Source organism: Ambystoma mexicanum, chromosome 5q (genome assembly GCF_040938575.1).
Source record: "Ambystoma mexicanum isolate Mex_15411 chromosome 5q, UKY_AmexF1_1, whole genome shotgun sequence".
NCBI lineage: Eukaryota > Metazoa > Chordata > Amphibia > Caudata > Ambystomatidae > Ambystoma > Ambystoma mexicanum.
The window spans coordinates 895,364,721-895,391,292 of record NC_090933.1 but is presented as its reverse complement, the minus strand read 5'-3'; the positions used below and the strand labels follow the sequence as shown (position 1 = coordinate 895,391,292).

The window sequence follows — 26,572 nt, the reverse complement described above, 5'->3', positions numbered from 1 at the left end:
GAGATAGCCTAAGTACTCCTTTCACTGAAACTACTGTTTTAGCTGTGGCACATAAATCACACCCAGTCTTTAGAGACAATTCAAGAGTCTTTATGTTTTCTTTGTGGGGCCTTAGGCCATCACTCTGCCTCTCTTGTTTTGCCATGACCCTCATCCCTAACCCAAGGTTCTGTAACCTCTGGTAAGTATTATTTAATGTGGCCCCCATAGTGTCTTATGGCTTGTCTTCTCTGCTAATGAGTTCCTAAGATCTGGCTAGATAAACTCCATCAGGGACTTCCTAATTGTCCCTACTCTCTCCATGAGTTGGTGTTCTAATGTGGATTGGGGTAGTGCCTTGCACTTACTAGGTTAGGTTCAGGTAGGTTCATCCACTCTGACATGTGCAACCTCTTTTCTACTCTCACTACTACACCCCTCTGCTATCTCCTCCCACCCGCTGCTGTCCCTCCAATGTTTCACCCCTCCTAGCACACTTCCACCCATTGATCTTCTCCCACACCACTTCATCACTCCTCCTTCCTACTATTACTTTCCTCATCACACCTCTACTTTCCTCCTCCCACTATTCACCTCCTCCCACTACTACCCTCCTCTGCCCACTATTACCCTCCGGTGCCCACTACTACTCTCCACCATCCACCACTACCACTCTCCTACCACTACTACTCACCTCCTCCCACCACTACTCACCTCCTCCCACCACTATTTACCTCCTCCCATTACTTTTCACCTCTTCACAATACTACTCCCCTCCACCAACTACTACACTCCTCCACCCATTACTACCCTCCTCTGCCCAATACTACCCTCCTCTGCCCATTACTACCCTCCTCTGCGTCCACTACTCTGCTCCTCCACCCACTACTATTCTCCTCCCACCACCCTCACTCCTTCCACTACTACTCACCTCCCACTACAACTCCTCCTCCCACTTCTACTCACCTCCACCCACTACTACAACTACTTTATTAGGGGATATGTGCGGTTAGTATGTGCCTATTAGGGGTCCTTTCCATGTTGGTGGTGGTCAAGAGATGGAGATTTGTTTCCGTCAGCATGCCCACTGGCTTTGTGGAGCACACTGATGTCTGTTATGCAGTTACATCAGTCCTGCTGCTCCATTTTCTCTCCAGCTGTCGCAGGGCATCAGTGTTCTGATGTGCCAGAGGGTTCCTATTGCTGGTGGGGCACTGGTTGGACTCTTGTGTTCTCTCGACCTTCTGATACACTGGCTTTGAAAGAAATCGAGAGAAACTGGTGAGCATTTGTGACCTTTGGCAATACTGAATCTAAGGTGCTGCAAACAAGCATATTGGTACAAGACGGAAAAACAGTCTTTTGGCTCACCATTTTTAGTGCCACCAAATTTAGGACGGGCTCTGGGTTTATCCGCATATCTCCCACCCTTGGTTTAGAGGGGCCCACACCCCCTCTTGGCAAACTCAGAGTACTACTGGCCTTGTTACAGATGGAACTAGTAACGTAGGAATGCCAAGCAACAATGTTAACTCTAGACCTAGAAAAATGTTGGGTTATGTTGGCCTCATACAATAGGCCTCATTACAACCCAGGCGGTAAATTACCGCCTGGGTCGTACCTTTACCACCATGGCGTAAACTACGTTTACGCCATGGTGGTTGGCGGATTTACCGCCCCATTCCGAGGTTGGCGGGGCGGTAAGTCCCCAATCCCCATTTACCCTTCCCCATTCCCATTTTTGCCCCATAGGGCATAATGGGAGTGGGGAAGGCGTTAATTACGCCACCGTAAATTACGGTGGCGTAATTAACATCAAGGTCCCTTAGCGCCATGGATTTTAACACCTGCTAAAAGCAGGTGTTAAAACCTCCATGGCGCTAAGGGACCTCGGAATCAGGCGGTAAGGGTCGGCGCTGTTTACGCCGCCGCAAACCCCTTACCGCCTGAGTCGTAATGAGGCCCAATGTCAATGAAAAGGTCCCATCTGAGGCTCATAAATCGGTTCCTTTTTCCTTTGCAGATCCCACGGTGCAACTATATCGAAATGATGTTCCCCAATGGCATCCAGTTTCCAATTAATGGTCTAAGCCACTATGTCGCGACACAGGAGTGGGTCATGCGTTAGGTGTGACCTCACCAACTAATGAAGAGGGCTGTTCTGTATCAAGACTCTCCCCCTTACATAGGTGGTCCAGTAGATGAGTTGATGAGAGTGGAGGCAGATATAAGGATGCGGCACAAGGCACATTTTAAACCTGTAGATTCATTAAAGTCTGAATTCTGGGGAAAGCGAGTGGAATACTGAGGCTAGGCCTCACCCAAGAGCGCCGATGGGCGGGGTTAAGGGAGCCGATACATTTAAAGGGGAAATGTCTTTTTCTGGTGGAAAAAAGGTTCAGGTTCGGAAATTAATCGTACATATTGGCCCGTCCCGTTCCCTTTCCCCCATCCTGTGCCGGTGTCCCTCGCAAGGGACGGGCCAATAGGTACGATTAATTTCCGTTTTAAGTATGGGGTGTTTTAACAGTATCTAACTAAATGACCACTTGCGCCATTTAGACTTGGGAAGTGGCAATGGTAAATGTAGCAGGCAATCACGGGCGCCTGTAACTGTGCTGATGGTAGCCTTCTCAACTCTTTTAGCGTAGTACTGGAGAATATATAATCGATCTACGTGTATGTTTTCTGTATACTCAAATAGAAAGTGTAATCCCTATATTGGTCTCTGCAGCCAATCCCAAATTCAGAAAACTTTGTTTCAACTTCATGTTTGCAGTTACCATGTGTAAGCTCCCATATTCAATTAAAAATCTCCAATCCAAAGAATGCCAATCCCTGCAAAATGTTCACGTTACAACATCTCAAGAAGAAAATCCCCTGGTGAGAATTTGGAGCATAGACAGCAGCAAAGGGTGTATGCCATAGTTCTCATGGTTCCCTAGCAAACAAAACGTACATTTTCAGGCTTCGTCAAAACATAAAACCTCTGGTTCCACTTGCGTGAACAAACGCCATATTTTAGCACTTATAAAACTCGGAATTAGGTCTTCACATATTTCACGTTAGCAACGTTAACAGTGTATAAGTAGTATCATCAAAAAATGGCAGCTTGTCAAGCGTATAAACACATTCAAGATAATGGTTCCCATCCAGCAATGCCCAGGAAGCAGCCCATTATATCTCACCATTGTTGTGATAATGAAGGAAGGTAAACCCCTGTGCCATTTCATCTCATGATCAGCTTGGAATTTTAGCCCCAATGTGACAGGACATATATAACGCTAAATAAGGCAGAACTTAAAAAAAACAACACCACATAAAATCCCCTCACCAGCCCCAATTATCAAAGTTAACACTATTACACTACTTAAAACCTGCACGTTCACGCTTTGAAGACACTAGTGGTAATTGGATTCAGGGGACCACCAACATTAGCACTCAGTGCTGTTGTTTCTCTTTCATAAAAATGTTCTTCACTTGCAAAAGGAATGCACAAGTCACGTTTAAAAACATGCAAAATCGCCTTTACACTTTAATTTTGCATTCTGCTTTGAAAAATGTGTGAAGGCTACCTGCCATTTACACATGGCAGGAAGCATTTGCAATGGATTCCTATGTAAACTGTCTGCTTTTAGTAGGTGCTAAAAACAGTCTGAGTCCATGGAAATCCACTGGTTTTTACACCGTCACGAATATTTCATGACAGAATAAAGCCAGGAGGCATTTGAAGGTGGGGAAGGAATGAGTGACGTGACAAACTCTGCCTCCAACGTCATAAAAATCCCCTGGAATGTAAAAGTAAGGCATTAACATTTTACGCCTCACTTTTATGCCTTACCTCTCAAATCTCAGGCTTAGAAAATGGCCCCTTATGATTGTCATCAGTGGTCACAATCCCTACAAGCATAGGGATTGAGGAATAGGTGTTATCCCTAAACTGCCTCGAAAGACCCACTATAGCCCTTCGTCCTGCCAATATCAGTTTAAGAAAAGAGGAAAGACGATCATATCTTTTCTTTTTCTGTTACAGATTTGGGAACACCGTCCACCAGTGCCCTAGTTTGTCCCCGGCGCATGTTGGCTCCGACAGGCTTTAGCAGGTGCCCGTCGTGCAACAGTTCTTTCCCTACAGCAGATCCCCACGCACTCGGTCTCTGATGCCTTGATAAAGACCACAGTTGGGACGGATGGTCTGCTTGCAACTGCTTCACGCCTAGGTCGCTTAAACATTTACTCGAGCGTTGGAAGGAACTGTTCAACAGGACTCCTCCTCAGAACATCAAGGACTAAGTCCGTAGGAAGACAAACAGGGTAGGTGCGTTATTTTACCTAAGCACCCCGCAGAGGTGACTCCTTCCCGGGGAAGCCCTCTGGCGGGAGGAGTCCGTCTGGCCTTCAGACCGGCTCAGGGAGCACGAGGCTCACGCACCTACTGGCCTCACGGCCGAGGGGTCCAAGGGCCCTACTGGTCCCGCAGCCAAGGAGCCTGTGACCTCTACCACCACTGGGACCCGTCCAGAGGGGCATTGCCCTGATACCGGGTCCTTACCTGAGGGGGCGCCCTTACGAACGGCCAGCACTACTGGCCGGGAGGCAGAATGCGCACAGCCTACCAGGTGTACAACTGAGGGGCAGGGCGGGGCAGAGCCGGTGCAGTCGGGCATTGAGGCCGCGCTGGTGAACACGCTGGCTACAGGTCCACGTGCTCAAGGCGCAGACAAAATGGTGGCAGCTTGAGACAAAATGGCTGCCACTCCTGATCAGCAAAGGCGGGAAGGCTTGCAGGCAGGCGCTGAGTTTCGGCAGCCCGGCGATCAACAAAGGAGAGGTTCTGCTCCTAGGACAGACTAGGTACCACTGACGCCCGTCACCTGGACCACGTCATACTGCAACATCTCGGGTTCCAGATACACCAACCCCATGTACGGACAAGGGCTGGGGAGGCAGCTGGCATATTCACCCCTGTACAGGATCGCCCACAGCTGGCTTGTGATGACAGGTTTTTTGACAAATTGCCATGGGTACTGGCCAGGGACCCCCTGTTATGCCTTTTTCACCCCTAGGTAAGGGTAATATATGTAGGGGACAATTAGGAGCCCTTTGCGTGGGAGCCTGGCATGCAAAAACTCCTTTCATCCATACAGTAATACTTAGAAATGCCCATATTACAAGCTATGTAGTTAGGTTATCACTTCCTGTTACTGTTTCCTGTGTGCCAAACAGGAACTAGCAGCGCGCTCTAATCTCTGAGCGTGGCTGCCTTTATAAGCCATGCCCAGAGACCAGCCCGTGCTTTGCATGTTCTCTGTTGCTGAATGCACACGCTTACCCTCGTTCGGATCCAGGGTTCATTTCTGCGGCTTCTTGTCTTCTGCATGCCGACGCAGTTGCTTCTAGAAGAGAAAAGAAAACAGGGAAAACAGTGAGTACATGCTGTTAGTACCTTGCCGCCCGCGCTGCTAGAACTTAACTTGCTCACCTGAGACGCCGCCCTGTTGGAGCCAGAGCCGCTCCCTTCTTTCACATCAGCCCAAAGTCTTCCGATCTGCAAGAAGAAAATGAAAAGACATAAACGTTAGTGGAAAACTTTTCCTTTGCCGGCACTAGAGCCATAATACAAGAACTTACCTGAAAGTGAACTCACCTGAATAGAACTCCAGTGAAATAACTGGAACCTTGCTCTAGAACTGGACTTACTTGAACTGAACTTAACTGAATTGGTTTTCGCCAGTGAAGTAACTGGCACCTTGCACGACTTCAGATCAACCCAGTGGAGTTAACTGGGCCCGCCTCCGACTCGCAAGGACTTATAGTCAGATTCCAGCCAGATCCACAGCAGTACACCTGCCAGCACATTGCTCTCGCCACCTGTAGCACCCCTGTGTATGTAGGACGGAGAGCGCACCAACCTTAAAGAGAAGGTGAGACATTCCCTAGATTAGCAATCAGTATTCAGGGAAGAAGGGTTTGAGGGGGGGAGTGATACTTACCTGGGCCCCCCACTAATATCTCCTTCTCTTAACAGATCACCTTTCCCTCAGTTGGCAAGAAGAAGGAAGGGAATCGGAGGTTCTCATTGCTCCTGCAGAGACCCAGGTGAGCGTGACACAAATTCATGTCCATCGTACGGTCCCCACAAATGGGCTTAATTCTCAGAGGCATTATTAAGGACGTTACCCCTGCCTTCACCGGCGCAATCCATGATAAAACAGCCCATGCTCCTTCCTCTGGCTCCACCTCTGCAGCAGCCCATTCCTGAGGCTCCAGCATTCCGGTGCAGGTGCAAACACCCACCATGGACGAGCCCCGAAAGGTGACTGCTGCCCCCCCCTCGGGGGCAGAGGACCATCAGGACACAGACTAGGAGGAGAAGGACACTCAATCCTCAGCAAAAACCTTCCATGACAGGATTGCTGGGCTGTCGAAATACCTGGGCATCCCCCAGCCCCAGAAGGAGCTCCCTGAAGCAGGAGTTCTGGCAGAGGTCCTGAGCATCAGGGCGGAGGCGAGTTCTGAGATCCCCCTACAGAAGCATGTGGAGGCTTTGGACAAAAAGGGATAGCTGAAGCTCCACTCCACGCACCCCATCAACAAAAAGCTAGATTCTAAGTTCAGACAAGCCGAGGGGGACAGCATACTGCTCTCTACGCACCTACAGCCTCCTTCATCAGTTATCGCTGCAGCATCCATGTATGGCAAGACCCAGGCTTCCTCATCTAGCACTGCCACGACAGCCCTACTGAACATGGAAGAAAAGACTCTTGAATCATAGGGCAAGAGGGTCTACTCAAATTCTGGGCTGCATGTCAGGCAGACTAACACAGGCTCCATCCTCTCTTTGGCTAATCAACGCCCGTGGAGTGAGATTGCAGACTTTCTGCCTGACATCCCTAAGGACAAGCTATCCTCATTCAAAGCGGGTCTAGCTGAGGCGAAACCCGTGGCTCAGGACATTATGGAGCCTTCTGTAGGCCACATCGACACGGTTAACAGAGAAATCTGTCTAGCAACAGACATGAGGCGTACGGCCTGGCTAAAAGCTACCAGGTTCAACCCGGATGTGCAGGATAGCATCCTCGACCTTCCGTTTGAGGGGGGTGATCTCTTGCACTCCTCCACTAATGAGGAGCTTGATAAGACAAGCAGCTCTCAGACAGCAAAGTCTCTGGCCATTGTTACCAAACCGGCAGTTGAACCTTTCTCACAGACACAGTTTCGCTCAGACAAGGGGCATTCATTTGGTGGCTTCTGCGGGTTCCAGGACCTCAAAGCCAGGTAGCCGGACGGGTCTCCTAGTCAGCACCAGAGAAAACACCACAATGCATCAAATAAGGGGTTCTTCCAGTCCCCCTCCTCTTCATAAGCCTCTGACCAGAAGAAACAATGACGATTCGTTTCAGGTCCACAGCACCCCAGTTGGGGACAGGGGCGCCCTGCACAGTCAGGCTTGGTGGGCAAAGTTCACGGACGCATGGGTCATCTCAATGGTGTCCTGGTGCTTCCAGATAACTCTTCCTTCTCCCACTCCAAGTTCCCCTCCCACAGATCAGCACACCATCACTCCTACCGGAGATTCGCTCCCTGGTAGAGTAAAGTGGTAGAGCAGGTCCCCCCAACCCAACAGGGGCCGGTCTTTTACTCCTGCATCATCGATATCTAGAAGAAGAACCAGGCGGGCCTGCGAGTGGTGTTGGATCTGTCTTCCCTGAATCTTTACATACCGCTGCAGAAGTTAAAGATGGTGACGCCAGTGTGCTCATTGCTGAGACACTGTGTGGGGGAGGCTGGACGTGTTCCCTGGATCTGAAGGGCGCGTATCTCCACGTTCCCATTGTGCAGCCTCACCAGGCCTTCCTCAGATTCCTGGTCATGGGCCTGCATTTCCAGTACAAGATTCTGCCTTTTGAGTTAAATTCAGCTCTGAGAGTCTTCAAGGGGATTATGAATGTGGTGGCGGCTCTCCTCAGGTCGTAGGGCCTGCACGTCTACCCGTACCTCGACAACTGGCTAGTCAGGGGTACTTCTCTGGAGCAGGTTCGAGACTCAGTGGACAGGCTCGTCTCTACTCTATTCGACCTGGGATTTTCAATCAACTATCAAAAGTCTCAGCTCACCCCTACACAGACACTAGTGTTTTTGGGCCTGTTGTGGGACGCACAGCAGCAGAAGGTTTTCCCCACAGAGGACAAGGTGACAGCAATTTGACCGGCAGTCTCCCATTTCCGCAGCAGGTCAATCACCACAGACTGGTGGTATCAACACCTTTTGGGCGTGCTAGCAGCATGCTTCCTGGTGGTCCTGTACACCAGGCTCCGCGTGAGGAGGCTCCAGTTGCATTTAGCAGATTCTTGGGATCAGGAATCGGGCCATCAGGGGGCCCAGGTCTCATCCCACAGCATCTGGACCTCGACCTCAGATGGTGGCAACAGGAAGAGAACATTCTGGTGGGCAGACCGTTCTGTCCACCCCCAATAGAGTACACCGTTACCACAGATTCCTCACTCCATGGGTGGGGAGCCACCCTTGGAACGCACTCAGTGCATGGCCTCTGGACCCTGACCGACAGGCAGAATCACATCAACTGGCTGGAACTTATGGCTATAAAGTTGGCACTCAGGTCCTTTCGACCGACCATCAAAGGGAGGTTGGTATGCATCCAGACAGACAACACGACTTGCATGTATATATCAACAAACAGGGGGGCACCAGATCCCTGCAACTGTGCGCATTGACCATGGATATCTGAGAATGGGCTATCCGCCAGGAAGTGTGGCTCTCAGAGGTCCACCTTCTGGGAGTGTCCAACCTGGATGCAGACAAGTACGAGTGGCAGCTGAATGGGAGAGTCCACCTGGAAGTGCTCAGCAGATGGGGCCACCCAATAACAGAACTGTTTGCGAAAGTACACAATTGGACGTGTCAGCAATTCGCATCCTGGGGAGGAAGGGATGCAACTCACTAGGGGACGCACTTCAGATACCCTGGGACGGGATGTGGGCATATGCATTCCCACCCACACTGCTTGTGCACAAGGTAGTGAGCAAGATCAGGAACTCGACGAACATCAGGATCATCCTCACAGCTTCTCCCTGGCCGGCACGGCCCTCGTTCTCGGACCTGCTACAGATGTTACTTCAGTTGGAGATGATCCTCCCCCCTCGGGAAGGCCCCTCTACTAGCACAGCAGGGAGGCGCAGTGCTACACCCCTCTCCGGAGAGGTTAGCCCTAGCAGCCTGGTTCCTGAGCAGCTAACGCTCAGCACCTTCATTTGTCTACCGACAATCTGGAGATCATTCAAAGTGCCAGGAGTCAGGCTACACGCAAGCAGTACAAAACTAAATAGACGAGATTCTGCTTTTGGGCTAAGCAAAATGGGGTGAACCCACTGACATTCACCCTCGACCAAGTCTCATCATTCTCTGACTATCTCACCAGGTCTGGCGTCTAGTTCAATACCTGCAGAATGTACCTGGCCAATGTTGGTGCATACAGGAACTCAGACTCTCTGATACTGTCTTCGGCCAATCCCGTTGTAAAGAAACACCTGACTAGGTTGATCAGGCTTTACCCCCGGTCAAACGCCTGCATCCTGTTTGGGACCTAAATGTAGTACTAGGTGCTATAGCACACAAACCATTTGAACCCATGGCCACAGCAGACATTAAGTTGGTCACTCTGATGACAGCCCCTTTGGTTGGTGTTAAGTCAGCACGCAGAGTGAGTGAGATCCAGGCGTTAGTCGCTTCGGAGCCATAGACTAGATTTCCCAAAGACAAGGTTGTGCTCCGCACGCACCCCAAGCTTCTTCCGAAGGTGGTATCGTCCTTCCTTATCAATGAGATTGTGCTCCCCACATTCTTTCTGGACCCCAAGGAAGATGCAGAGAAAACTGTGCCCTGTCTGGATGTCAGGAGAGCGTTGAAAAGCTATCTGGACAGAACTAAGGGCATCCGCAAGACGGACGCACTGTTTGTAACATTTGGAGGTTCCAGGCCTGGGCAACGAGCCTCCCAGGCATCCATTGCTTGATGGATGATGGCATTGATCCAGTAGGCATACGAGGTGCAACATAAGGATCCGCCAAAGTGTATGCATGTGCATGCAGTAAGAGCTAAGGCGACCGCAGTCGCCTTCCAGCGCCACGTTCCCTGGCAAGTGATCAGCAGGGCAGCAACATGGGCAACTCTTTCTGCTTGTTGCAAACATTACAGCTTGGGTACCAGTGCCAATGCTGATGCAGCATTCGGCTAAGCGGTGCTGCATCATCTATTTGCCTGTAGGGTCAGGCTCTCCTCCCTAGGGCGTTGTCAGTTGTAATCTCCCATACAGGATGGAGGAAAGGGGCCGGAACGTAGGACTAATTGTTACTCACCGGAGTGACTAACATACTCCTAGTCCATAGTCCCCTTTCCTCCATACGGCCCACCATCCATTCCCCTATAATATAAAAAAACAAACATAATAGACCAGTAAGGTTGTTAATGCCTAATACAGCTGGCGCATCAAAAGGGGACTGAGGTGTGGCGCCGGTGGGCAGGTTTAAGGGAGCCCACGTTCCCAGGGCCATGCCCCCACGTACCAATACATTTAAAGGGGAAATGTCTTTTTGGTGGAAAAAAGGTTCCGTTCCCGTCCCTCGCGAGGGACGCCCATACAGAATTCAGGAAAGGGGGACTAGGTGAGTAACACTTAATTTTTTATGATAGTGGAGACGAGAAGACCAATGCTTTTAGAAGATAAGCTATAGCGAGATTTGAATGCAGGAACATAAACTGTCAGGTTTGCAAACTGCTTTGAGAAAACTATGGGCATATTTCAAAAAAATCTGAAACTCTTTTGAAGCCCGGAATTCTTTGAAAAAGCTAACAAAGCAGACAGACTGTTAGCTATTAATTGAAGTGGGGTAACGACTTTGATATGGCTGAATCATTGGTCGGGACCTCTGGTGATAGATGGAAGGAGAAATACGGCCCTATTAAAACAATTCTGGCAAGGATTCTGAGGAGGAGGAAATGTAGACCACCCTAATTGCACAGGATTTTTTTTTAAAAGGGACAACGTTTCCAACCAATTTCCAAGTAGCGTGGCCTTAGTTAAAGCAAGAGCCCTAAGAAGTATCCAGAGCCCTAAAAAAAAGTTTTGCATCAGGATCTGATATATTCTCTGGTGTACTTATATAAAACCTTCTCAAATGTATTTGCATCCGCTTTGCATGTTTATTTATTCTTTAACATTTATTTCAAAAAAATGATGTTTCATTACATGCTATACAGCAGAATGTATTAATGTATTATTACTGTTGCGCTTAAACCAGGGTAGGCCCTTCAAGATTGTAGGTCTATATATTGTAGGTCATATAGACCCATACTCCCTATTAATATAGACTCAAACATGTTAACGAAAATATTAGCACCCAGAACAGATTGTTTCCTTCCTGATTTGGTGTAGGCTGACAAATCTGGTTTCATGAGAGAAAAGGAAGCCTTCCATAAGGGTTTTTAAAATTGCTCTCATGTAGTTGAAAAGGCCCCTTTTAGGAGGACCCTGTCCATCTTGGTGTCCCTTGACTCCAAGAAGGTGTTTGATCAGGTTGATTAGGCTTTTTTATTTGGTACACTAAAGTGAATAGGATTTCATTGATTAACTCTAATAATCGGTACCTTCAGCACGGGTTCAGGTGAATGGTATCTTATCTAAGCCTTTCAATAATGCATGAGGGGTTAAAAAGAGTTGCCACATTTGCTCGCTGCCTGGAGCCTGCTTGGAAGTAGCTTGCCATGCCAAATTTGTGAGAATCAAAATGTTTAGAAAATACAAATTTTGTCTGAGCGGCATAAATTATGCATGTTCATGGATGATATTTTGGTAACTCTAACAAACCCAATTGCGGCTATTTCTCAAAGAAGCAGTATTCAAAATAAATCTTAATATCAATGAGGTATTAAACTTAACTACAACACCTAAAGAGCTACGAGTTGCAAAATATGTGGGTCCCTTCTGCTGGGCTAAAAAACAAATAATTATCTAGTATCAAGCTAATTACTCTAGGAGAAAATTATTATCTGAATAAGTGGTGTATCTTATGTTTCCTGGCTGAGGGCAATCAAGACATATTAAAAAAATGTATTAAAATGGTGATTCTGCTGCAGTTACTGTACATTTTTCAAGGATTACCGTTCCCGATTCCTACATCGCATGATGTTTGAATGGAGCTGGTTCCCATGATCTAAGTCTGTTAAATGCGCCTAAGAATAGGGGAAGCCCTGCATTTCCAATTTATTTTTATTTCTAGTGCTGCCCAGCTCAGGATGATTTTTAAACAGTTACCAGTAAGAACCATTACACCCTGGCCTAAAATGGAGCATATGTTAGTAGAGGCAGTCCTTTAAAGATGTTCTCTTGTTGAAAGTGGCATATCTGATATTACAGGGATCTTGGCTAGAATTTGAGACACATTGACCCATAAATTATGCATCAACACTTTTGCCTCGCCTCTTACTCCAATTCACCAGGATCCACAGTTTTCCTCAGCTTTAGTATATAATATTTTCGTAAAATCCTAAAGAGGATGCCGTACTGTTTGGGATTTGTTTGATGACTGTACGATAGAATCATTGTATAGCTGTAATGTGGAGTACGGTCTAAACAAAACAATATAGTCTTTGATACTTGCGGATTAGGCATTGGTTTCTGCGTATAGCAAATAGAATTGTGACTATGCTGGAATTCAAAAAATTGAAACGTGGGTGACTATGCATGAGGGTCCAAAGGGATACATTTCATCCTTGTATGATGTTATCCAGGACAGTGGACCACAGCCTAAAGGGGGTTATATGACCCAGTAGGATACATCCTTGGAGTCAGATTGGGAAGAGACTAAATGGCAGAGGGTTTGGGGTGATATTTCCAAAATGGTCAAGGCTATATAGATTAGAAATCCGCTATAAGATGCCCCTTTACTGGCATTGGGTTCCCACTAAGCTACCTAATATATCTTCTGACACATGACATTTTGGTTGGCAAGGTTGAGGAATTATTGGCCATGAGAAACGCATTTGGTGATCTTGCCCCAAGTTGTCCATTTTATGGAAAGAGGTTCTAGCAGTAATCAAGGAAATATTCAAATTGCCCATGATTATTCAGAATTCAACTTTATTTGGCTTTAGATGAGACATGTTAGAAGGTGCATGTGGGGAGTCCAGAAAAGTCTCCATGCCACTCCCTGTGGTTTCAAAAAATATGGGACAATCTATTGATGGAACAGATTACTTTTTCAGTTTGTTCAGCACATGATCGGTTTTTAGAACTATGTAAACAGATTCTCTATTTAAATACTGTGTTATGATACTCTTTCTGAAAACTTTAAATGTTTTGACATTTTGGGGATTTCATTTTTTAGGTCTATTTAGCAGAATAGAGGTCTGAATCTGGGGCACTTTCCCTTCTGATAAAATGGCCTGTCGGGGTGTGGGTTGGCAGGGGCGTGGCTTGGTGCTATTGGGAATGGGCGCCTAATTGTCCCCTTTCTCTCCTTTGTTCAGTATTTGGCACACTGGCATAGTTTGCCTTTCCAAAATAATGAATTAAAGGCGGGTGAAGACTCACTCCATGAAGCAGGCTGTGTTTGATTTCCGTGTTTTCATCGCTTTTGGCTCTGCAGAGCACCTGGTGTATGTGTGGAGTGGCACTGGAGTTTCACGATGCCAAGTCACATGAAGAAAGTGAACGGCTTGACGCAGTAGGGTGCTTGGAGGCCTCATCGTCCAGAAACGTTTTAATCAAGGAGCGTCATCTCATGGCTGTTTAATGAGACACAAGTTCTGAAATTACATTTAATACGTAATAAATAATGCTCCCTGTTTTCTGATTGACTTTTGTGGAAATATTATTTTCTGGTGGACTATTTTTAAATGGAATTGTTCTTTTAATTGGAAAACATAATCTTTTCCTGTAATTTGTGTGATGAATCCTGCAGAGTCATCACTAATCCCCAGCCTAAAGTCTCTGTCCATTTACCCAGGGTAAGGCAGCTGCTACTTGATCCTGACCCTGGGGTGGTATTATGAGGGTGGATGACATAGGAGGAGATGGCTGTCGGGGAGAGGTGATGACTCCGACAGGAGGCACGTGGTATTCATCCCTTGACTGTGCATAAGAAACCCTACTCCCAGAGTTACTAATGGCATGTTGTCATTCTTCAAAACCCTTTAATTATAAGGTCTTAAACACCACTTCTGTTAAACATTTGAAGCTAAACTTTATTCATCCTTCACATATGTTTAACCCCTCTAAAACATATTTGACATTTGATGTTTATGATGATTGTTATATTGATAAGAGTTAACAAAAGAACTTTGTGATCCTTTGGACTCCAATTCCCAGATAGCTTTAAGTACTGGGACGAAGAAGAGGCGCAAAGAGTCAATGCGGACCAATAGTACTGCCAAAAAGAATGTGCAGTCTAGTTGTTATCCATTCAATCGACTGAACGGGACATTTAAATCTGAGAATCACCCGCAGGTGAAAGAAGTTGGACTGGGCTGCAGAGCATGCAGAGCGGGAAATGGAGTTGCAGAGAGAGGCAGAAGCATGGGAGGGAACCCAACTGAAGGAGAGCGGTGTTCCCGGACCGCCTCTTGTCACTCTGCTGTACCGGAATTACGGGAGACCCATCGGAGACTGGCGGGCTCCCGAGAAGTACCGCAAAGGCATGGCAGCCACAGAGAGGTTGTCAGCGGCCCGTTGAACTGAAGGGCAGCAACCTTACTGGCAAGGAATTGTGAGGCCAGCAAAGGAGCTGAAGTCAAAAGCGTTATACCACTGAGGACGTACAGTTGTGCACTATTTAGGAGAAATATGAATGTTGTGGAGAGACCTGATAAGAGCATCAGGTAGTGAACGTTTTTGGAAAGATACCTGTCAAGAGAGTACACCAGGGGATCTGTGTAGGCCAAAAGGGGGCTATTACTGGCAGGAGAGTAAACCAGGATATCCAAAGTTTCAATTGGAGTGTAAATTGAACCTTTTTGGAAAGATACCTGGCAGGAGAGATATCGGGGGATATGAGTGAGCCATAGGGGGAATCTTCCTGGAAGGGGAGTATACCAGGAAAATTCAATGTTGTGTTAAAATTGGATATTTCAGTAGAGGAGTCCCTGGCCCAGCAGCACACCAGGAGGTCCAAGGTGTTATTGAAAACAGGACTTTATTATATCAAACCTTTGTTAAAAGTTGAACATTTTACTTTGCCATCCTAAAAACTATAAAATACTTTATTTCCATATACTTCAACCTGTATTGCAGAAAGAAAAAAATATTATTTGCTCTGCCATCCTAAAGACTGTAAAAGACCTTTCTCTAATATATTTCAAACTGTAGGGTAGAAAGAACATTTGCTTTGCCATCTTAAAGAGAACATTAGAGAAAGAGACATTGGCCCTCATTACGAGTCCGGCGGTTGCCGTGCCGGTAAATCCGGCAGGCTGCCGCTGGACTTGTAAACAGTTACCGGCACCTAGCTTGCCGGTAACACCGGGGTATTACAACCCCGGCTGCCGGTAAGTCAGGCGCCAGTAACTATGTTGTTCCCCATTCCCATAGTCCCATAGGAATCTATGGGAGTGGGGACCGCTGAAACACTGGCACTGTCATTGACGGTGCCAGTGTTTCAGTGAAAGTTTGCGGGCAGCTGCTGTTCCGCCGAAGCCGTAGTTTGCTGGTCCGGATACAACGGTGCTGGTAATGCTTACCGGCACCGTTGTTTCCGGACCGGCAAACTTGTAATGAGGGCCATTGTCATTACCTGTGTAGGAACTTTGATAAAATAGAACGTTTCAAAACGTTTTCCTGAAACAGTTCAGAAAAGGGAAGCCAAACCATGGAGACAAGAATTGTTGTGTTAAAATTGTATATATGTGTGGTTTTGCACAATTTGGTGGAAGTGAAAACAGAAATTCTTTTTTAAATTCTTTTTAGTTTTTTAACATAACAATCAGAAATGTTGCAGTCAAAGTGGCATTTAAATATAAAACGAACGTCTCATCTTGTTCCAATTACCAAATATGATCATCTAGAGTCCCCTCAGGCAATATCATCCCCCTGTGCCTCTAGCATTAAGTACCATTGGTAAGGCTCCCCAGTGTTCTGGGGTGCACACCCGGGCGCAGGGCGGGGCAGTGTCCTGCATCAATGTCCTGACATTAAGAATGTCCGTATTTCACTGTTCAAAGTCCCGACATTTGAACTGCCCACTGGTATGACTACCCTCCTTTTCTTCCTTGCACATGGACTTTCCTTTTATTACATTTCAGTAACCAAACAGTGAATGTTCCATTAGCGAGTGTTGTCCACAGTGGCTGCAGAGACAAAGGTAACCCATGCTGTACAGTTCGCATGTTGGTGTTTGAGCCCTTGCACCTGTTAGTCCTGGCCGGAGCCCGTTGCTTACCCCTCCCACATGTTGTCCACCCCCTCTCTCCTCTTCTACTTTTCCATTGCCCAATGACTGTAATGTTACAGTCTGTGTCTCTGATTCTTTAACCAAACATAACCCCAACTTTGCATGTTCCACTCCGCCCCAAGCCCGCCCCAAGCCCCCGCCCACCGGATACCCACGAGTCTGCCTCCCCTCCATCTGAAAACTGAAATTCTATTGTTCTATTGTACCTTTTTCTTATTTTGTATGTTAGTGTGAGGGTCAGATGTATTTTGGCCACAAGGTCACTTTGCTGGCTTAAAGGGTTGCCCAGAAAGGTTCCAGTGGCCAAGGACATTTCTACCTCAGCTGCTTCCCTTAACCCTCCCACCACTACTCTAAGTATGCCTAAGCGTGACTCCCCTCCATCATCTCAAGCACCTACTGACCCCTTACATGGAAAGACTTTAATGGAGTTAAGGGCTCTCAAGACACTCATTGAAGCAAACGGATAGGAGAGGTGGAGAGAAGAATTAGTGGGCAGAAGATGTTTCCCTTTGTGTTGCTCTTTTGGAAAAATCAGTCAAAGAACCGTTCTATTTCTGAAAACAATGTTTCCAACTCTCCTCGGGCTCCTGCCTTCCACATTGCTAAATATACAAAGAGCTCATCGAATTGTTATAAAAGATGTTTCAAATTGCAAAAGGTCAGACCCTCGTACATTGATTTTTCCTTTCACTGGAACATACTCAACTGCAAATGATCATTAAAAAGGTGAAGGAGCTCCAACTTACATGGAATGGTCAGAGAATCGTTCTATCTCAAGAAGTAGCTAATAGAACTGCTCAACATATGATATGGCATTTATAGCACACCTATACACAAGTGTTTCAAGGCGCAACGAGGCAAGGGAGGGGGAACAGAGGGGAGACAGACAACGATCCTACTAGGCCAGGTGTCATTCAGATCGCGCAACTGCATGGGAAGGGGGAAAGTGCTGTGTTTCAGAACAGCAAAAAAATGACTGCAAAAATGGCCACCGGGGAAGGGAAAACAGAGTCCGTTTTCCCTTTCCATTGCGGCCATCGGGAGTGGACGTGCTGGGAACACTTCTGTTCCCAGCGCGCCCGTTCACGAAAAAACAAAGAGAAGAAGGTAAGTGGGGTTGGGAGGGCTGGGGGCAGAAGGGAGGGGGAAAAAAAGAAATAAAAATGCCCCTGGGACCCAGTGGGGGGGCGATGGAAGCCTCCAGCCGTGTGGAGGCTTTGAGCTGGGATGGCCCCTCTTTGAGTCTCCACACGGCCTGAGTCTGCCATCGTCCCCCGCCAGGGACAAAGCAGGCAGAAGGTAAGTGGGGTTGGGAGGGCAGGGAGGGGGTAGGAAAAACACGCAAAAAATAAAAAATATCTGAATCCCTGGCGGAGGACGAAGGCGGCCTGCAGCCATGTGGAGGCTCGGAGTGGGGCTGGTCCTACTTCGAGCCTCCTCCTTGGCTGAGGGGCTGCCACGCCCTGGCCGGGTAATGCCCCGGCGAGGGCCAATCAGAATGGTTCTTTCATTTTGATTCTCCCTCGCCGGGTACTAATAAAATATAAATCCAAAATATATCAGTTTTGTAATAAAGCAAGTTAGCCACTGGCATCCTATCATAACATAAGAAAAGAAAGAACCCTTGTTTCCTCTATTAAAAATAATCAGGCTATTATGGTTTCTTCTGATAAAGCTATTTTATATGTCTAAGAAATTTAATGAAGCCCTATATTCATCCAAGCATGATAGCACACAAATTAATTTTGACTCCTTTTTTGACAAATGGGTAGAAGTTCCTATTCTCTAATTGATCTATGCTCCTTAATGAAATTTATAAGGTAGAGGATGTGAAAAAAGGGTAAGGCACTAGGCCATCTTTGTCTATATATTGCTCCACGGTTAGATTCACTTTTTTCTTATTTCTCCAGGGTTGATAAAGCTTCTGGCCCATTTGCGGAAGCATTATTTATTCTGAGAAGACTGGTAAGGATTGTGAGGATCCTAAAATCTATAGATATATCTCCCTAATAAATGCAGACTGTAAAATCTTAGCTAAATTATTGGTGAATAGAATTGAACCGTATCTTCCTAAATGATTAAAATCTGATCGAGTTGGGTTTTTGAATGGGTGAATGGGAGAATGATAGACCTCTATGAAATTTGATGCATGTAATAAAAAATAAATGTGGAGATAGCTATGCTGCTATTGCCCTCGATGAACAGAAAGCTTTTGAGTGGGTAGAGTAGAGCTACTTATTTGAAGCAATACTGTGGCATTTCTGTGGTGAAGGTTATATTTCATTAATTAAACTTGTATACTCTGATTCGAGAACGTCTATTTTTAGAAATGGACAACTTTCTCCTCCTTTTCTGATGAGGCGAGACACAAGACGTTGTTGCTCATTACCTATTTTATTCGTATTTTTGCTCGAACCTCGAAAAGAAGTTGGTATTCTATGAATTTTGGTGCAGTATTCATGAAATAAAATGAGCAGCCTATGCTAATGATTTGTACATTTTATGAGAACCCTGAATGCTAATCTAACTGTTATTTGATACATTCATTTATTTTTGTTTGCATTGTTTCAGGCTATAAATAAATAAAGATACATCTGAAATGTTACCTCTCAATTCACTCTGTGTTAAAAATGAACTTGATACATATGGGCTCAAATGGCGCCAAACGTTGATTACATATTTAGAAAGGTACATTGCTTCCTCAGTTAAGGAAACAATCAAACTTGACATGAAGGCCTTATTACATTGAATTGGAGATTCTGTAGCTTTGTGGTCTCCACTGTATTTGACCTGGTAGGGAGCGTCTGGAATCCATTAAAATGATGCTGCCTTCAATCATACTATATTATTTGCAAATGCATCCTCTCCCTTTGCCTACATCGATGTTTAAATCTATCAGTACAATTCTTTTGAATTTCATATGGGGTAATAAAAAGAATAAAATAATTGATTTTAGCAAATCAAAAAATCCATATGAGGAGGGGGTGGTATTAGGTTTCCAGATTCCAGAAAGCCTTCACACTAAAACAGGCACAAATCTGGTTTCTTTCAGATGACAGTGTTGATCCCCCTGTTTGGATAACTGTGGAAAAGGGAAATGTTTTAACACATTTTCTATTAATGACTTAATATATATTTTTTGTCTTTCCTCTTCCAGATATTCTAAGCTGGTCTATTTGATTTAGGGAATTTCTATTTATTACAGGGGACAAACCATCTAGACTATATTCTCCCCTTAATTATCTAATCTAACCTAACAATATAATAAAAGGCCAGATGTATGTTTGTCCATGTATGTTTTATTTTTGTATATTTTGTTTTTACACTGCTACAGGAAGCTGTTGCCTTAGGATATATAGAGACAATGCCAATTTGCATTGCTTCGCCTGTTGTCGCCGCTAGGGGGAGCTGTTGCCTTAGGATATATAGTGCTCCTACTGTGTTAATGAAAACCTGCCCTTTGGCACATGTACATGGGCTTTCACACTAGTGTTGTAATAAAAAGATATGTATTAATGGCAGATCTATATTCTGGACAACATGGCACAGCAATGGTATTACGTTCACGAATCAACTTTTTTTCGGATGCAAATATCCCGTCCTTTGAAGAATTCAAGGCTAAATCATCTCTTAATAAATTCGGATTGTACTCAATATAATACATTGTTAAATGCTTGTTTGGATAATCTGAATTCCTTTTCGGTCAAGAAACTTGTTCCTGATCAATCTAGAATGCAATGTTGGGTTTTCATTGCATTTATTGAGGCTGTGAATTCTTATAGAATAATTTCTGCCTAATAGAGTATTGGATATTAAATGGTCTTCTGAACTGCAATGGGAACAGGATTGTGGGTGGTATTTGATGAACATACCTGCTCTTCTATTTGGAGGAAGGTTAGGATGATCTCAACCTCCGCAAACTCTCAAAATATGTATTTCCTTACACACTGAGCACTTATTACACGTATGAAGTTATTTAACTCCAAATTAAGAATTGATTGACAAGTAACACTAATCTTGGCTCATATAAATGTATGTTTTGGAGTGCACCTATGTTAATTGCTTTGGGTACAGGTATGAAGGAATCTTGCAAATATATTTAAGGTAGATGTCCCTCTATCTTTCACCAATATACTATTGGGTGTTTTTCTTTTAATGCAAGGGTTTTTACTCATTTGTACATTATTTATGATCTTTTTATAAACATTGCTATTAGAATGATTATATCCAACTGGAAACCGTTTCATAATCCTTCTATTAAAAGTTGGTGGGATACCATTTGTGACATCCAAAGACTAGAGAGATGTTTAGCATGTACACCAACTCTCTTGGGAAAATATGAAATTAAATGGCATCAAGTTATAAACTTTTGTCCTATAGCAGTATATCTGCACATGGTTCATGATTGGTTTAGGTTTGAAATCATATTTGTATATACGTGCTAATATTTTTTTCTTTATTAATGTGTGTATGACTTAATCACAATTAGATACATTTATTCCTCCCCTTCCCATATACTTTTCCCTGGCCCTCTCTCTGTTTTTGTTTTGTGTTGTGCTGAAGTGCCTTGTCTGGCTTTTGCTAGTGTATTTGAATGATCTCTGCCATAGTTGGTTAACAAGTGCTTCTAGGTAAGTTGTAGTCAAGTTAGGTTATTTAGATGTATAGCTAGTGGTAGTGGTTGCTTTGATGATCTGTTGTGTGAGTTCTGTCTATCACATATAGTTTACTGGATGCTCCCTGCATATTTTGAGCATAATGTTTCATGCACATCGTTGTATGTTTGAGTTTAAAAATTAAAAAAAAATAGCAAATAAAAAAACGGCCTGTCATTTCGGCATAAAACTGCACTGTTGAAATTTTGGAGAGGTCTAGCTTGCATGATATACTGTATGTTTAATCCAGGGAGGTTTGGGGTGGATGCGCAAGTTGGGAATGTTCAAGATTTCGTTTTTTGTTATGTTGGTTTGTAAACGGAGACAATAAGTGAATAAGACATTTTAACAAATAACATATTGGCTTTTTAGTTCTTAAAGAGCATATTTCGAGAACTTCCTTTATTATAACTTTGGCATGTGTTTTTATGATGGGGATTGGTCTTGTTAGTAGGCATGAGATTTAGACAGGAGCTTCAAATGCATACATAACTCTACATTAAATTATGCAATTGAACAGAATTTTTTTTTTTTTACTGTGAAATGTATTGATACGTTATTTTCTGTAATACAGATCAGAAATCTGGTAACTCGTTATCCAAGAATGCTTACTGGAAGTCTGGAACCCATCAAAGAAAACTTAAAGGCAAGTATGCTTTTACAGCCTTTCAAATAAACATGTACTCCCAATACTGGAGCCTACACAAACACCTCGCAAGGCAGATGCAAATAGTGCAAAAACGGTCAGCTAGGTATTTTTGAGGTCAATAATCATCACCAAATCTTAGCTGCTCTAAACGACCTGACTTAGATTCCATTATCAAAAAATCACACTAAAACACATCCCACAAAAACCTATGGTGTACAGACCTGAATATTTGACTAAGCAGTTGCAAAATGTATGAAGTGTAAAAAGCAAAAATTCAACTTTGCTATTTTAGTTTTCAATGGGTTAGCAAGTCAGTGTATTTTCATTGCAATGAACTATCAATGAACTTGTATCCCTGTCAGGAGAAGTGAACCTTCGAGCAAACAAAGCGCACCCTTTACATATCTTTTTCACTAGCCTTATGAACAAGACAGTTTTCATTACATCAGCGAAATACTCATTCTCACGACCTTGAACATGTAACCTTTATAAGGCTAGAACTGCTAAAATGTCTCCCACTTGCAGCTCTTCGCTTCGTTTGCTCATGTGTTTCATCTCTCGCTTAAACATCTCCATCTAGCCGCATGCTATATCACTCAATACTCCCATCTTTCGAGTGTCTTATGGGCCCTGATGCTTTCTTATTGCAGTGTCTTGTCCTTCCCTCTTAACCTGTGCTCACAAACATGGCTTGCCTTCTAACACATGTACAGAGCTTAGGGTGGTGGTTCAGAAGGAGTTGGACTCTTGGAGGACATTTCCAAATTACTTTGATTGAAATGATAAGAGAATAGCATAGCTTTTCCTATTCTAAAGGAGGTTTCCTACTTATCTAAAGGTGCTAGTCTGTCATCAGGAAGTCCCAAAGAAAGAAAGGTCCTCCATCTAAATCTAGTTCTACCTTGACCCTACCACTAAGAAACTACACAGTTTCTGGAGATTGGCTCGATTCTCCTCATATACCAGTCTTTTCCCATGGCTTCTTAATATCAATGGGCCTCATTACGACCCTGCCCGTCCGGAAAGAACGGTGGTGGTAAAAACGCAGTCACCGTTCTTTCCGGACCTGCTGATTAAGAGTCCTGCAGGCAGGAGGTGTCACTCCCGCCAGGTCTGACCTGGCGGGATTTACACCACCCACCTGCAGGCGGACATGGAAACACCGGCTCCGTCATAGACGGGGTCCCCGAATGGGCACTTACACAATTCCAACTCCGGAATTCCCGGGTCACCGAGGTCGTAATTCCCCAGTGATTCCAGGAATCACAGAGGCGGAATGGTAATACAGGTCTGGCGGTAACCTGCCGATTTTTGCGGCTTGGTTACCGCCGGCCTCGTAATGAGGCCCAATGTCATTTCTCTGGTTATTTATCTAGCAGAATCTGTAATTCCTCCACAACATTCACATGCATGCTCCCGAGGTTCTTTCTCACTGCTTTCACGAAACTCACTGGGCAGCGTCACGTTGACCGGCTGTCCCTTTAGGATACAAAGGGTTGAGGTCACGGTCACACCACCTGCCCCTCAGGCACCCTTGGGGCCGGCACAGGTCCCAAGGGAGCAAGCACTTTCCTGGACGCTGCCAGCATGATGCAGGCAGCCTCACTCTGGCTCCTTGGAGACGAGGCTCTCTCGCCAAGCTACAGCCCCTCACAAGCACCTGGCCAGCGTATCGGCACGCCATTCTCCTCCAGCCCTGAGCTCCCTGTCAGTCTCTGCTCCTTGTCTCCTCTGGTCCAGACAACATCCCCAGCTTGGTCTCCCTCTTGAAAAAAACCTTTTATAGTTGTGAAAAGGGACAAGTGGAGTTAGATGTGAGTGATAATTAGTACATGCCTGACTAGGCCTGTCTTTATCAGTGGGCCAGTTTAAGTTCTTTGTAAAGTCGGTTTCCCTTGCACTCCCCGTGTTGTTCCTTTGGGAAATCTTTATAACTCTTGATCGCATCTTCCTCGTCCGAGTACTAGTTGGCAATGGGGAGGGGGAGATGGAATGGGTTTGGAAATATCCTATGGACGCTGAGGGAGAGGGCTGTAAAGTGAAATTGGATTGGAGATTAGATTGAGTTTTTCCTTTCTTCAGGGAGTAGACATTGAATGTAGGAAAATCTTTTAACCTTCTCTTTAAGGGGGGTCCCATATGTCACCTGCAGACATCCCCTTCCCCACTCCCCAAGGTCTCTCCACCCAGGTGATCCTCCCTCACGTATCCATCCCCATGGTCAGGATCCAAAAGCGATGGCCTTTCCCTGGCCACCTGAGAAGAAGATCCAAGGGGAGTAGATGGGAGGATGCCTTCAGGTTCCTCACACCTGGCACTTATTTCTGAGCCCAGGTTGATAAAGTTGTGGTGTTTTGGCAACTTTATTATTTTAATTGCCAGTCATGGTAACACAACAAGCAACAACAGGGTTGGCAGGTCATGTATAATTATCATGAATAACAATGTGTTGGAAGGTGACAATGCTGGTTACTCATGCTAGCCATGCCTACATACTGCTGCGCTCAGCCTGCATGACACTGGTGCAAATTCTCTAACTTAATATCCAGCAGCACTGTCACAGCAGGGTGGGTTGTCAACACCAGGAGAGTCACCAGTGAACAGTCCCAACACGGGGACAAGCTCGGTGAAAAGGCCAATGTCAAAGAGGAGTGCCTGTCACAAGTGACAACCTATGCAAGACGACCCTACTTTAGTGTTTGACTGGATATGTCATGAGTTCAGTAATGATTTTGCCTGTATATGTCCATCAATTCGCCATAGGAGGAAAACATGATTGCTCTTTTGTCTGTGGTTAGATGGTCAATATGTTCCCCTTGCCACTGATAGAATTAGAGCTAAATGTTAACAATGATGAGTTTTAAAGAAACACTTAATCATTTCTTATTTCAAGCCACAACTAATATGTAATGTCGACACTGCCAGAGTCAGATCATTCATCACTGTGATTAATCCAATGGAGTAATCACAGATTCCCCGGAGGGAACCTCTGCGCATGTGGACTGGGGACGGTAGCCGCTGCCTGATCTTGACCCTGGGGGCGGTTGTATGACTGAGGATCACATGGGAAGGGAAAACTACTGGGGGGGATGTCATGACTTCATTGGATGGCACACAGTATTCTCCCTTTCCAATGAGGAATGGCCCTCTGACCCCCAAGACCTTAATGGCATATTGTCAGCTAACGATTCCCCCCCTGTAGAGGAAGTTAAGAAACCTTTCCTTTACACTATTCTGGTCAGGCCCCCACCTTTGATTCAAACACCCACAACTTGCACATAAAACCTTTTGTTTCTAATGTGTATTCATGTGAAACCTCTGAGAAAACCCTCTAAGAGTTAAAAGATCCACGACATCCATGGACTACAACTCCCTTAACCACTCGGGTACTAAGACAAGGAAGAGACTGAGGGAGTTTGTGCGAAGAGACAGGAGCTTGAAATCCAACATGCAGACTAGTTGTTTTTCCAATCCATCAGTGCATGGGAAATTTATAGATCGCAACTGCACTGTTGGAGAGACCAGTGCAGGAGAGGACTGTAAACCTCATGCAAGAGGTTCACGAATGCGGGAGGCTTGAAGGGTGAGCCGTTCGCAGAAGCAGCGTTCTTCAAACTGGGCCAAAAGGGAGAGCCGGCCTGTGACCGCGGAGCCACGTAGGACGCTCGGGCACCATCCACACACTCCAAAGTGGGTGAAGGAGCCACGTTGCCAAGGCGCAAACAGAGTCGAAGACGCTGGACACCACCAGTGAGTCTGCCCAAAGCAGCTGGGAGCCCCCGGAACGTTCTGACAAGTGCGCCAATAAGTGTTTGAACAGTACGAGATTGCTGATGTAGAAAATACCCAAAGCTTGTTGAAATGCAGTCAAGGGAAAGTACAAATTCAACACTCAATACGAAGAATGTTTGAATGCAAACAAGACCAAGAACAAAAGCATACACCAAACGAGATACAAGTGTGGGGGAAAAGTTATCCAATAAGAAGAATGTTTTTTTATTATTGTGATTTTGGTTTGAAACAAACCTTACACAAAAACAATTTTATAATGAGGGAAAGAAAGAAAAAAATCACATTTCATCTCAGCAAACTATACCGATTCTTGTAAAAATCACGTATTTCATATCAATTGATCCAAAACACATTTAAAAAAAAATATTAAAGCTAAAATCAATGACATATTGGCCCCCCACATTAATGTACACCAGAATAAATTAGTTGAGAAATCATTATCACTGAACCCATTGTCTTTAAAAAAGCGTAACATACTAGTATCAGAAAACGGACAATCGCTGACCCAATGTTTCAGCGTTTCCTGAGAATCAGCATTATTACAGAATCTACAGTTTGCTAGGATACTCAATACCTGGGAGCCCTTCCAATGTTTTGTCCTTTCCCTAGAATGCCGCTGATTCAGTCTAACGTAAATATGCAACACGTACTTTGCTGCATGGGAAACGTAGGATATAAGGGGGCATACTGTCTCTCTTAAGGGAGAATTGTACGTATTCCGTATATGTGGAGTACGTTCGCATCGTATCAATGGTCACCACCCAGTCATAGATGAAAAGATTTTTCTTTACGGCCCCCAGTCTATACACTAGCTCGTCTTCTGTCTCCCCAATTAGTGCCAAGACCGCCTGCATCTGCTTTTTGAAAGTATTGATAGAGCAAATAGAAGCTTCTGCCATAATGTGATACAAATCAACATACAGTACATTTTTGAACATTCACCAGTGCTATGACTTTGATATGCCTTATATCCTCATTAGCGGGGACCGCCCCTTTAGAAAGTCCTTCCATATACATCTTGCGATTAGACA

The 26,572-nt window shown here is 45.1% G+C and overlaps 1 protein-coding gene across 2 annotated transcripts in view; it reads left to right on the top strand.

Moving 5' to 3' along the window:
• The window catches only part of MTERF3 (mitochondrial transcription termination factor 3), a 703,041-nt gene that overhangs the window by 463,107 nt on the left and 213,362 nt on the right, over window positions 1-26,572 (top strand). Inside the window, exon 6 of one of the 2 annotated variants that reach the window (XM_069621399.1) lies at window positions 21,675-21,746. The exons of the other annotated variant lie outside the window; for it this stretch is intronic. Within the exon in view, the coding sequence (XP_069477500.1) occupies window positions 21,675-21,746 (72 nt within the window). The remainder of the gene's footprint in view (window positions 1-21,674; window positions 21,747-26,572) is intronic. 2 annotated transcript variants of the gene reach the window in all.